We start from the raw sequence: 13017 nt of genomic DNA on the forward strand, positions 1-13017 counted from the left end.
AGATAACAATGACAGTGCTGAAGCGCGGGGCCCCTTCAAGCGCGGGGCCTATGGCGACCGCCCCGTTCGCCACCCCCTAACGCCGGCTCTGGGGAGAGATAAGTGTTATGTGATTGTGATTCCCCTTCCCCCCACTCCCTTTCTTCAAGGAAAGACTACACTTTCAATTTCAGCCAATAACTCAGCATAGTGCATTGCAGTTATATTAATCATGGAGGGATTTTTGTTCACGCTTTCAATTAAATCCATAAGATCGTCAGATTAATTATCATTATTAATTTGGTATTATATTATTTTATTTTTACGAATTTTTAGCAGCTACCGTAAAAATTAATTTGCTTTTAACGTTAATGTTTTTAATTTCTACGCTTCAATCAGTTAAAAATGAGGAAGAAGTTTAAATCGAAAACAAAAGTAGACTGGGGTAACTCCATTTCTTGTGATAACTAAGAAAGCATAGTAATTTTTTACGTTTCTTTGCATTACTCTAAATTTATACTTATAATAGGCCTATAGATCTAGATCTAGTTGTAGTCAATTGTAGTGAACTCAGAACTGTGTGGTTTCTCTATAAGTCAGAATACTAGAATAGATTCAAAATCCGATCCAGATCTAGATTCTAGATTAGAATTATTATAATATTATTAGACTATTAGATCTATCACATCAGTCATGTGGTCCTAGGTCTAGATCTAGATCTAGATTAGATCTAGATCTAGTTAAATTTAGATTTATACTAGATTTCTAGTTCTAGTACTAAACTAGAACTAGTTAGTAGTTACTGTAGTTACTAGTTGTAGTTAGTAGATCTAGCTTGTAGTGTAGTACTAGTTTTATGGTTAGAACTTACCACACCTATTCTATTTTAATATTTAGATCTAGATCTAGGTCTATATTTTAATTGATTTTGAAAAAAATCAGATGTACTTGCCTACTACTTGCCCACTGCTAAAAAAAGTAAACCCTTGCCTTAGGCCCCAAAAGCAATGCAATACCACCCTTAACTTTTTAAATTAATTACGTCGTCGTTAGTACTTATTACTATATTTAATAGTATATTAGATCTAGTAAACTGTAAACTAAACATAAACTAAACTAAAAATTGAGTAGCTTTAAGTCTTACTTAAGTTACTATCTTAGGTATCTTATAAGAAAAGAAAATAACTATCATTATCAAGCAATCTTCTATTAGGATCAGAAATGATCAAGGCTCTTGCAAATTAGACGTAAAAAGTAAAAACTATATTAATATATAGTATATAGGCCTAATAAATTTTAAAATTTTTAATTAGGCCTAAATCCAGTGTAAGTATTGTAAGCCCTGTTCACCTCTTCAGTGTTATTGCATTGTCATTAGTAATATTAACATTATTATTAATTGAAAAGTAATCACATGACAACACTTTACAAACATTGGTAGTTGCTGTGTGTTTTGTTGTCAGCATAATAATGGCCAGTCTACCATTTATTTTATTTTGTATAATTTCAATCTAAATCATCCAGATTAAAAGTGAACACAGAGTTTCTTCCAGGCATCTCTTCTGGGGGACTATCTTTGCCCCCCCCCCCCCCTCCCCCAAAAAAAAAGTTCAACCGCCCCCAGAACGAAATGAAATTTATATAATTTATATAGAAAATATATACTTTTATTAACAGTGTCCGCCCCCTCAAAGAAAGTTGACCCGTCCCGTCCCCGTCCCCCCCCCCCCCCCGAAAATTTCAAGTGCCCCCCCAGAGAAAAAAGTCTGGAAGAAACACTGAGCAAACAACCTAAACATATTTTTCACTAATCCTCCATTTCTTTAGTATTTTAGTAGACAAAAACAAAATCATACCGATTACACTATGCTCTGTACACTATAGTATAGGATAACACATTCACTTAGATTGCCCTCTTCTTTTAGAATTTATCTTTATTCATATTACAGTTATTTATATAGGCCTACTATAAATTAAAATAAGTTCCTTTTTTGACATTAATTTGAATCTTTATAAAATTATAGTGATTTCTACTAAACGACCCCCCCCCCCCCCCCACCCCCAATGATGATTTTAAGGCAAGTTAGGCTAAATTGGTTAATTTTTCTTCTAAACAGGCAACCACTCTCACAGCAGATGTATGGTGTCTTTTGAACTCTGATGATGAAAGCTGAAATTTTAGGATGTTTGTGAACTTGATTGCAAAAGACGAGGGATGAGCTGAAATTTTGACAATCTTGAATACTGACTAAAACTTAAAGATGATAGCAATTAATTTGAATTCTTCTGCAGAAGTTAATGTCACACATGATCATATTTCTAAAATTGTGTCGTAAGGTATGAACTATTACATAACAATTGAACTATTACAATGGAAAAAGATGCAATAATCTTAGGAAAAGAAATAACAAATGGACTGCGTGTAGCAGATTTAAAAGAGGACTTAATAAAATGGCTGACAGTGATAAAATCAGTGTTAGTTCCTCAAGCTCTTCAAGGGAATGCTGGGACATCAAGCGTGTATGGCTATGAAAGCTCAACTCTCATCTCCTTAAGGAGCGCTGTGATAAAAACCTATGGCATGAAAATATACAGCTGCCTCATGTCAAAGATTTCTGTTCAGATGTTGTCAAAACTGGGCACAGAGAACACTGAACTTTTCAAATCAATATTTTTGGAGGGTCCTCCGAAAGAATCTTTTTTCTCTTTATTTCAGGCTGTAACTGACTCAGAAAGGTAATATTATTGTAAATTGTATAATAAATAACTTCTTAACTAATCTAATTCTATTTTTGGTTGTGTTAAATGTAGAGTAAAACACATGATTGACAAGAATGAAACAATAATTTCAGGAAAGATTACAAATTTCACAAATGTGTCTCATTGCTGGAAGAGTTCCTGACTAGACAAAGATTGGCTCAGCTCCTCCAGGATGAAAGTCAGGCAGGTGAAGATGGCAGCTCATCCACTCAGGTCCTGGATGTTGAGGCAGAAATCTTGATTGGCTATCTCACCTCCTTACCTGAGAAAATGGCCAACAGACTGCAACATGAAAACAGGTCAGCATTTAAATAATTATTGCAGATCAGTTAATAAAACATAACTAACAAAATACAATTCCATTACAAAATAAAATCTTAAATACAAAATGCTACAACAAAAACGTTATATTACATATTCATGCCTTCGTCATTGTTTAATCCCAAATATTTTCATGAATAAGACTGTTATATCTTGTCTTGTGTTTTATTTAGGAGCATACTTTAAAAAAAATAAATATTTTAACATGGTTTCCTGTGAGCTATAAATAAGAAATTTGGTACTTCTGGTCTATAGTCATATATTTACAACAGTTATGTCTATCAGAATTTGCGGGCAAACATCGGAGCACAAAAACAAACAGACCATAACCCTATTGATTGTGGTTGATGTGTATGGCTACATCCAGAGTTACCTACATAATTAAAGGGTTAAAGTTTAAAATGATTTGTGTGTCTGTAGCCGTAAAAAAATAAAGTGTTATTTTTATTTCTGTAGCGAGAAATTTTTGCCACAAAACTACATACCAATGACCAGTCTGGCATTGTTGGACGTGCTACAGTGGGGTCATGACCTGGTGGCCGCTGGTCAGAACGTGTCTCTGCTTGTGGTCAGTGTGCTGGTGGGCAAGTTGTGCTTTACTGGACATGCAGGTATGTTCTAGAACATGTATCATGGGTTTGTTCTGTCATGTCATATGCTGGCATATCATTTGCTGATATGTTCTTTGTAATTAGCTGTGTTTTATGTGGTATAGCTCGTATGTCATTTAGTGTGTTGTTGCTTGTAAATTTTATACCACATGTCATTTGCTGTTATGTTCTTTGTAATTATGTGTCATTGCTCGTATGTCATGTTAATTTTGTACCACATGTCATTTACTGATATATTCTTTGCTGTATTAACTGTTGGCATTTTATAACACACATTATTCACTGGTGCATTTTATATCATGTCAGCAAACTAATATGCTAATTATTTATCTTTAGTTTCTTTTTTAGTATAGTTTTTATAACAGTGGTTATAAAAGCAAGCTATGTCTCAAAAAAATGAATAGAAAAACTAATATATATTTCCTGTGGTGTACAAAAGACTTGTTTTGTTTTTGTCAGACGTTCTGCTGGACACTCTACTGCCCCAGTTGAGTGTCAAGGTCAGACTGGATTACATCTGGTGTAGGATCTGTGAGAGAGTTTTTGCTGGGGTGCCAGTCAGGACTCTGGAGTCTGTTATTGTTCCAATGATGAAGAAACTCTCCTGGTAATTGTTTACTGATGCTCTCATTATATAGTTGTATACCCATAGACATTCTTTGTTGATGCAGGAGTTATATACAATTAATTTTGTAAATTAGATGAAAGAGATTTTCTTTTTCTAAAAAATTCTAATTTCTGAAATACAAGCTATTCCATTTAGTTTTTTTCCTCACTTGCAGACATTTTTTTTTTTTATAAATTTAAATTCCAAAAATTGGTTACATCAGAAATTAATGTGTGTCGATTTTGTAAAATAAAATTTAACATGAATTAATTATGTATAAGTTTTTTTATTTGATTGCATTGAAAATTTGAAAAAAAATCAATGTTCACCACTTCAGGTATGGCCTTGCTGACAAGTTCCTGGGAGATTGTGTGGTGCACACAACTAGCGTGAAAATGTTGCTGTGTACGAAGATGCTGTTGCACCGAACTTACAGCAAACCTGTAGGTTGCTTGCAGTTCACTCAAAATTCATTTTTCACTTTACTTTTAGACTAATTGTTTTACTTTATAATCCTTTCAAAATGAATACATTATTTAGTTCACTGACTATAACCAATCATGGATAGTTCATATTTGTGCTGTATCAGTATAATAGTGTTAAATTAAGACCAAAAGCTGCTTCTGTGCATAACAATAGAATTAAATATTGTGTTGTATCTAAATTCTATCATTTCATATAAACTACACAATATTTAACTTAATAAATACAAATTTCACTTGGCTTTTCTTCATTATCCAATGTTATTTACAATTATCACTGTATTCATGCGATATATGGTTTTAAAACAATATAATTACCGTAATCCAACTAAAACATGTAAATTATAAAAAAGTAAATTAAACGAGTATTTTACGATTATAAGATTAAAAGTATTTTTTGTGGTTTGCTTTCCAGAAAAGAATTCTTCACAATATTATTGGATATTTATCTGCCTCACACACCAGAAGACATCTCCTGATAGAGGTAAGCAAAATATTTACTTTAATTAAATCTTAGACGTAGGACAAGTTAAAAAATAATAACCCATGGAACAGCATGTAGTTCACTAGCATGGAAATCACGAGTTTGATTTCAAGGCTTACGGTAATTCTGCTTTCCTGAGGCTTCTCAGCTCTATTTGGGTACCTGGCTTGCATCTGAGAAACTTAAGTCTGCTGGATAGTGCTGGCCACGCGATCTTTTCTTAGGCTGAGATTAAATAAACTTGAACTCTACTTCATCTACCTTATATATATTCAGATGTGAATGCATACATTACTTACAGTTTAAAATAAACTCTCTTCGCCAGTTACCAGTAGATTTACCAGTAATTTTTATGAATGCAGGTGTTTTTAAAATGTTGCTAGATTTACCAGTAATTTTTATGAATGCAGGTGTTTTTAAAATGTTGCTAGATTTACCAGTAATTTTTATGAATGCAGGTGTTTTTAAAATGTTGCTAGATTTACCAGTAATTTTTATGAATGCAGGTGTTTTTAAAATGTTGCTAGATTTACCAGTAATTTTTATGAACACAGGTATTTTTTAATGTTGCTAGATTTACCAGTAATTTTTATGAATGCAGTTATTTTTAAAATGTTGCTAGATTCACCAGTAGTTTTTATGAACGCAGGTATTTTTGAATGTGGTGAGAGTGTGGGGTGATGGTAGCTCTATGAAGCACATCTCAGTGGAACAGCACCTGTACATCTCCAAGGTTTTGATGGTGTGTATGGGAGCCATCAATGAGGTTGAGAAGAAAGCTCATAAGGATGGTGAGTTCTTCAAAAATATGGAACAGATTTTGTTAAGAAAATGAGATTTTTATATTAGCTGGTTCAAAATATGGAACAGATTTTGTTAAGGGAATAATATTATTCTATTAGCTAGTTAAAAATATGGAACAGATTTTGTTAATGGAATAATATTATTCTATTAGCTGGTTAAAACTTTGAACAGATTTTGTTTAGGAAATAAGATTGGAAGATTAGCTTGTTAAAAATATTGGACAGATATTTAATATAATTAGACTGTCATGATTGCTGAAAACTATGTTTTTTTTATGGATTGAAATTAGTATTTTGGTGTTAGCTAAAATTTAGTTCAACTAAAGTAATAACTTTTTCTGTTATTCCCTACATAAGTTAGATCATCTCTCACACTTCAGAGACCTAATGTTATGCATCTTTTGGTTTCTCTAATGTCAGATTTTATTTCTAGAACTGATGCGTGAGTTGATGCCTGGGGTACAAGCGCACCTGGAGAGCTCAGACCCCACAATGAGGCTGGCCGGGATGACCATTGCTAAAACCTTGATACACACGCTGGAGCCCACTGGGCCTCAGCTGGAGTTTGACCTTGACCTGAATAACGCAGTGGTCAAGGATCTCCTGGAGTTCAAGGACTTGCCAGCAGACCCTGGACCTACAGAGGAGGAAAGGTTTGGTTCTATATTACTTTTGGTAGGGTTGTTAGGTTAGTGCTCTTTGTTAGGTTAGTTCTGTTTGTTTAAATAGTTCTTTTTGTTGGTTAGTTCTGTAAAAATATCTTCACTTTTAAAAAATTTGTTTCCGTTTTTGTTTTAAATTTTTAATAAATTTATTGCTAATTATAAAATATTTTTAAAAAAATAAATCAGTTGCACTTATATGTTCTTTTAATGATAACTCTCCACTGCTGGGTAAAGGCTTGGTCAGGATGAATAAGGTGAAGGGAGACTATTATAGTCTCATTTAAGTCTTGCCATGTTTTTCATTGTTACCTCCCTGCGACTGATTGATTGGAACACTGTCTAAAAAAAGTTTGTGCATTATAACTTATAACTTACCAATTTGATATTGTTCATATATCAGGGCCATCACATCCGAAGAGAAAATTTCATCCATACCCAGTGGAAAGGTTGAAGAAAGTTTGAAGTCGCTGAGCTTAGAAGATGAGAATGGAAAGAAAACAGATGATGACTCAGAGTTGGACAGGTGAGAAGGGTTTCTACTCATTTGTTAGGAGCGTGCCGAAACTGTTTACACAGCTAAAAAGTTAACATTTAACAATACTTTAGCATTAAAAACTCAGAACCCCCAAATTATGAAATCAAGCAACTCTCAAATAAGGATATTTTTTTTTTTAATTTTTATTGGATCTTGTAGGTTTTTGCATACAACTTCAGTACCAGTGTTTATAGTTTAGTGTTTACTTTTTTCTGCTCAGTGATGATGACTTGGAGCCATATGATATGTCCAATGATAAAAAATTCACAAAGATTTCGCCTCCCAAATATGTGCGGGATTGTATGGAAGGTGAGACTAATTAGACTGTAAGGAAGGTGAGACTTTAATTAGATTGTATGGAAGGTGAGACTTTAATTATATGATATGGAAGGTGAGACTTTAATTAGACTGTATGGAAGGTTAGACTAATTAGATTGTATTGAAGGTTTTTGTCGATGGTTTTGATACAATTTTTTCTTCCCATGAACCAGGTCTAATCTACAGCACCAAGGACCCAGACAAGACAGAGCTGTGTCTGCAACACGCTGAGGGTTTAATCAGACGAGCAACATTTGGCCTGGAGGAGGTAACTCTGTTGTGACACAAGGGCTAGTTAATGCTGACCTCCCCTGGTGTAGTAGAACTCTTGCTTGTTGAGATAAACCCAGACGAGCAACATTTGGCCTGGAGGAGGTAACTCTGTTGTGACACAAGGGCTAGTTAATGCTGACCTCCCTTGGTGTAGTAGAACTCTTGCTTGTTGAGATCAACTCACACTTGTTTCTGTCAAGTGTATGAGGACAGCTTTAAAAGATGTTTCTAGTTGTCTTGACAAGTCCATTGCCCAGGACTAATTAAACTGACTATTGGGTCAACGAGGTCGGGTAGTAGTGTGCTTAATTGCTAACTCAAAAATTTAAAGTTTGGATCACATACTCGAGTCTGCTAAAATCCCAAAATCAACCCTGCTCTAATTCATACGTTACTCATGTTAGGGAAACTAAGACAGTGATCACACTATCCCTTCATATTCTATGGTCAAGAACAGATGGACTGTATACAGTATGGTACTTAATATTCCCTATGGACCGTTAGGTCTGAAAAAGTAACATGACTATTGACTGACAACAGATAACAATATGTGGTTAACAGCTGTTTGTAGTAAATTTTTCATTTCACTGGTTTTTAAAAAAAAATCCCACTTGTGAAATGTCTTCTGATTCCAGATTGCAGTAGAGTTCACTAAAGTTCTGCTACACATGGAGGACACCCACAGCTTTGAGAATTTCCTGGTCAACAGATTTTCAGCCTTGGTTGCGCTAGCAGTCACTAGCCCAGCTAATGTAAGAATTGTTTTAACCTCTGTACATCAGAGCAGTCATTTTCAACCATTTGTCAGGTTACATTAAAAAGGTATGCCTACATTGAGTCCAAACATTTAAGTTATCATATGTTGGAACCTTGTTTAGAAAAATACAATTTTTATTATTTTTAACTTGACAAGGAGAACTTATTAAGTAAACATTTCAACAAGTCAACCATATTGGAGGTCAGAGTTCAAATCTCAGTCTCACATGTATGCAACTTGTTATGGAAACTTGTAGACATTTAATAGCATGCAATGGCATATGTTCTAGTGTGATGTAACAATAATTAAAATGGTAGATTTCAACCAATAATATTTCCCCAAAGTGTGAAATGATGAAAATGATAGAATTCAATCAATCAATATTTCCACAAAGTGTGATGTGACAATAATTAAAATGATAGATTTCAATCAATCAATATTTCCTCAACACTGACATCTGTAGGTGGCTGAGTTCCTGTGTTCTCAGTTCTATGAGAAAAATTACAGTCTCAGGCAGCGCATGGACATTCTTGAGGTAAGGGAAACGTTGGATGGATGTAGACGTTTGAATGTTGATTTTTGAGTATTTATGTTGATATTTGAATGTTAATGTTAGTGTTTGTTTATTGATTTTGATGTTTGAATATTAATGTTGACATTTGAATGTTAATGTTGATGTTTGAATATTAATGTTGTTTGAATATTAATGTTGATATGTGAATATTAATGTAAGTGTTTAAATATTAATATCAGATTATAAATATTTTTGTTGATGTGTGATGTTAAAATTAGAAATAATTTTTTTCTTAAGAAACATTGAAACATTCTTAGAACCAGAAAAATGTAGTGTCTGTCATATTTTCAGTAAATAAAAGCACAAAATAGAACTAGCCATTTAATCCTCCCACAGGTCCTAGGTAATGCAGCAGAAGAACTCTCCACACCAGAGAAACAAAAAGATGACAGGTGGGTAGCTGGTGTCTTATGTTGATAGTCTGACATGGCCTGTGTTCTGAACTACACACTTTTATCTCTTGTAATGCTTTTTAAAATGTGACCAGGACTGAAAGACGCTAGTTGTGTTGTCTTACAACTGCCTTTCAACCCTGCAGGATAACACAAGTTGTAAGACAGCACAAACATCATTCATACAACAATTTCCCATTACTTGTATCCACATCCATGTGATGAGCTGCTATATAAAACCAGCTGTTTCTATCAGATGTTTTCCTCATTTGATGTTTATTGTGTTAATTTAGAAAAAATGAATTTTTATGTTTAACTATAGTTATAACTATTTTTATATAAAATTTTTTTTTTTGTGTTTACAAAATAGCTCCATTATTATAAACAGTTTTAAAATCCCAATTTAATTATATGTCTGTGTAGGAGGATTTTAAAACTTTTTCCTTGATTAATTCTTGTTGTTTTAAGTCTCAAAGAGGTCTAATAATGTATGTGAATGTTAGCTACATTTTAAATATACAGCATTTTGTTCATCAAAGAAAGGGAAACTATTTTTTTTTATATCAGGAGGACTAAAAAGTTGGGAGATTAGAAAATTTATACTTTTGTTTCAGTAAAGCAAAAAAGATTGTTGAAATTTTTAAAAAATATAATCTTTTGTTTCAGTAAAACCAAAAAGATTGTTGAAATTTCCCCAAACTTCGACCCTTCAGACTGGAGGCAGGTGGTCCAGAAGCGGATAGACAGCAACACGCGGCGTTTTGTCCACGGGAGGTCAAAACCAGAACCAGTCCCTACACTGAACCGGTTCGCCCCTGTGGCTAGCCAGTTTTTCTACCCACTGATGACCAAAGTGGACAGAACTGAGCCATGCCTGGACCTACTGGGCAAGGACCACACACTGTTGTACAGGCTGCTCTATACACTGGCCATTGTCCTGCACTCATCCATTAATCTACCTGTAATTATGTCCGGTTAATTGTCAAGTATTTTACACTCATCCATTAATTTACCTGTAATTATATCTGGCTAATTGTCAAGTATTCAATATTCTCCATTAATCTACCTATAATTACAACTGGCTAATTGTCACATTTTAAAAAAAAATAAAAAATTCCATTAATCTACCATTAATCTGGCTAATTATCAAATATAAAAAAACTAATCAATTCTATTTATACACAATTAACTTTGCCTAGCAACATGTGCTATATTTAGTAGCAGTACCAGCACTTATCACATTCTTAACTTTTTTGCTCAAATTTTTTTTTATATGAAGTTGATTTTTAGTTGCAAATTTGTTTTTTAAATATTAAATTACTTTTTGAAAAGGTAATGTTATGTTTTTTTTTAAATGTGAATTTTATTATTAACCTTGGTTTGAACAATTAATTTTTTGTCCAAATATAAATTTAACTTTTCTATGTCCACTGTTTCAGGGTGCTGGTCAGATGGGGCGGGCTCTACTGGAGTTTACCTGGCCAATCAGGTTCCACTCGGACTGGTCAGTTGATTTTGCTCACCTTGAACTTTACTTAAGTTGTTAAAAACAATTTTACCTTACCCATCAAAAACAGACTTTCACCTTCACTGTTTAATAATGACTTTAACATCACCTGTAAAAATGACTTCTATGTCATATGTAAAAATGACATGTAAAAAATGACTAACGTCACCTTTAAAAAATGACTTTTACGTCACATGTAAAAATGACTTTAATGTCACCTTTAAAAAAATTACTTTAACGTCACATGTAAAAAATGACTAACATCACCTTTAAAAAAATGACTTTTACGTCACATGTAAAAAAAATGACCTATCACAAAAAAACCTTACCTGTGACATGACTTGACTCTAACCTCACCTGTCTAAAACCCCCTCACCTGTGACACATGTGTACCCTCCCCAGCTTTGTACGCCAGTCTGTACTAGTGTGTACCAGCACAGTTTTTCTTGTGGTGCCAGCCTTTAGTCTGATGACTGACCTGCAGGCGGACATTGCTGAGACCATGGCCTGGCTAGAGGGTTGGTTCACCTTGATCAGTCATCTTATTCTTTCATCTTAATCATTCATCTAAATCTTTCATCTAAATCAGTCCCCTTAATCATGCATCTTAATCACTCATCTTAATCATTTACCTTAATCATTCATCGTAATCTTTCATCTTAATCATTTACATTAATCTTAAGCATCCATTTTTATCATTCATCTTAATCTTGAACATTGGTCTTAATCATTCATCTTAATCGTTTATCTTAATTATTTATCTTAAACTTAAATACTCATCTTAATCATTCATCTTAATCAATCTTTCATCTTAATCTTAAGCATTCATCTTAATCGTAATCATTCAACTTAATCTGAAGCATTCATCTTAATCATTCATCATAACAATAAGCATTTTCAAAACAAAATCTGCATAACTAACAAATACTAAGAAACTATTTATTTAATTACAAAAAAGTTAATAGATTATTATTTAAAATTAAAATAATAAAAATGTATAGCTTAATTAGCTGTCAAGGTTTTAATCTATTTCTTTTATCCCCCTCTACCCCACCCCCCCCCCCCTACCCTACCCCACCCCATCCCCCTATACCCACCCCCCTCTGGTTGAGCAGACGTAATAGAGAGAGACCCAGACAATGAGTGCCAGAAAATGGCCGCCCAGACCTTGATGCTGCTCCAAGGTCAAGTCAAGAGAGAGGTGGAGGACTCAAAGAGCAAAATAAGATGAGTGGATGGTATCCATTGTTGGATGGTATCCATTGTTCTATGGTATCCAGTGTACAGTGGTATCTAGTGTTGGATGGTATCCATTGTTGGATGGTATCCATTGTTGGATGGTATCCATTGTTCTGTGCTATCCATTGTTCTATGGTATCCAGTGTACAGTGGTATCCATTGTTCTATGGTATCCATTGTTCTATGGTATCCATTGTTCTATGGTATCCATTGTTCTATGGTATCCATTGTTCTATGGTATCCATTGTTCTATGGTATCCATTGTTCTATGGTATCCATTGTTGGATGGTATCCATTGTTGGATGGTATCCATTGTTCTATGGTATCCATTGTTCTGTGCTATCCATTGTTCTATGGTATCCAGTGTACAGTGGTATCCATTGTTCTATGGTATCCATTGTTCTATGTTATCCAGTGTACAGTGGTATCCATTGTTCTATGATATCCAGTGTTCTATGCTATCCATTGTTCTATGCTATCCATTGTTCTGTGGTATCCATTGTTCTATGGTATCCAATGTACAGTGGTATCCATTGTTCTGTGGTATCCATTGTTCTATGATATCCATTGTTCTATGGTATCCATTGTTCTATGCTATCCATTGTTCTGTGGTATCCATTGTTCTATGGTATCCATTGTTCTATGCTATCCATTGTTCTGTGGTATCCATTGTTCTATGGTATCCATTGTTCTATGGTATCCATTGTTCT

General features: G+C 34.0%; 1 protein-coding gene across 2 annotated transcripts; it reads left to right on the plus strand.

Moving 5' to 3' along the window:
* Window positions 1-388: 388 nt before the first annotated feature.
* LOC131935052 (telomere length regulation protein TEL2 homolog) lies at window positions 389-12396 on the plus strand. Of its 2 annotated transcripts, none has more exons than XM_059291336.1 (19): window positions 389-424; window positions 2097-2715; window positions 2832-3038; window positions 3517-3671; window positions 4131-4278; window positions 4616-4721; window positions 5176-5244; window positions 5894-6035; window positions 6481-6700; window positions 7113-7235; window positions 7468-7556; window positions 7739-7833; window positions 8474-8590; window positions 9059-9130; window positions 9506-9561; window positions 10228-10522; window positions 11001-11065; window positions 11471-11586; window positions 12184-12396. In XM_059291336.1, the coding sequence occupies exons 2-19, from the start codon at window positions 2351-2353 to the stop codon at window positions 12297-12299; spliced, it is 2556 nt and encodes an 851-aa protein (XP_059147319.1). In that variant the 5' UTR covers window positions 389-424; window positions 2097-2350; the 3' UTR covers window positions 12300-12396. The 2 variants fall into 2 exon arrangements, with proteins under 2 accessions (XP_059147319.1, XP_059147318.1); XM_059291335.1 differs by having other exon boundaries at window positions 391-459.
* The last annotated feature ends 621 nt before the right edge of the window (window positions 12397-13017 follow it).

The sequence above is a fragment of the Physella acuta genome, unplaced genomic scaffold (assembly GCF_028476545.2).
Source record: "Physella acuta isolate Inbredline_101_S28 unplaced genomic scaffold, ASM2847654v3 ptg000130l, whole genome shotgun sequence".
In the NCBI taxonomy this organism is placed as follows: domain Eukaryota; kingdom Metazoa; phylum Mollusca; class Gastropoda; family Physidae; genus Physella; species Physella acuta.

Bases quoted from the DNA above. Each gene is read 5' to 3' on its own strand.
- LOC131935052 (XM_059291336.1), top strand. From the start codon at position 2,351: ATGGAAAAAGATGCAATAATCTTAGGAAAAGAAATAACAAATGGACTG. The intron at 10,523-11,000 runs GTAATTATGTCC...CCACTGTTTCAG, and splicing joins ACTCATCCATTAATCTACCT to GGTGCTGGTCAGATGGGGCG. The intron at 11,066-11,470 runs GTCAGTTGATTT...TACCCTCCCCAG, and splicing joins ATCAGGTTCCACTCGGACTG to CTTTGTACGCCAGTCTGTAC.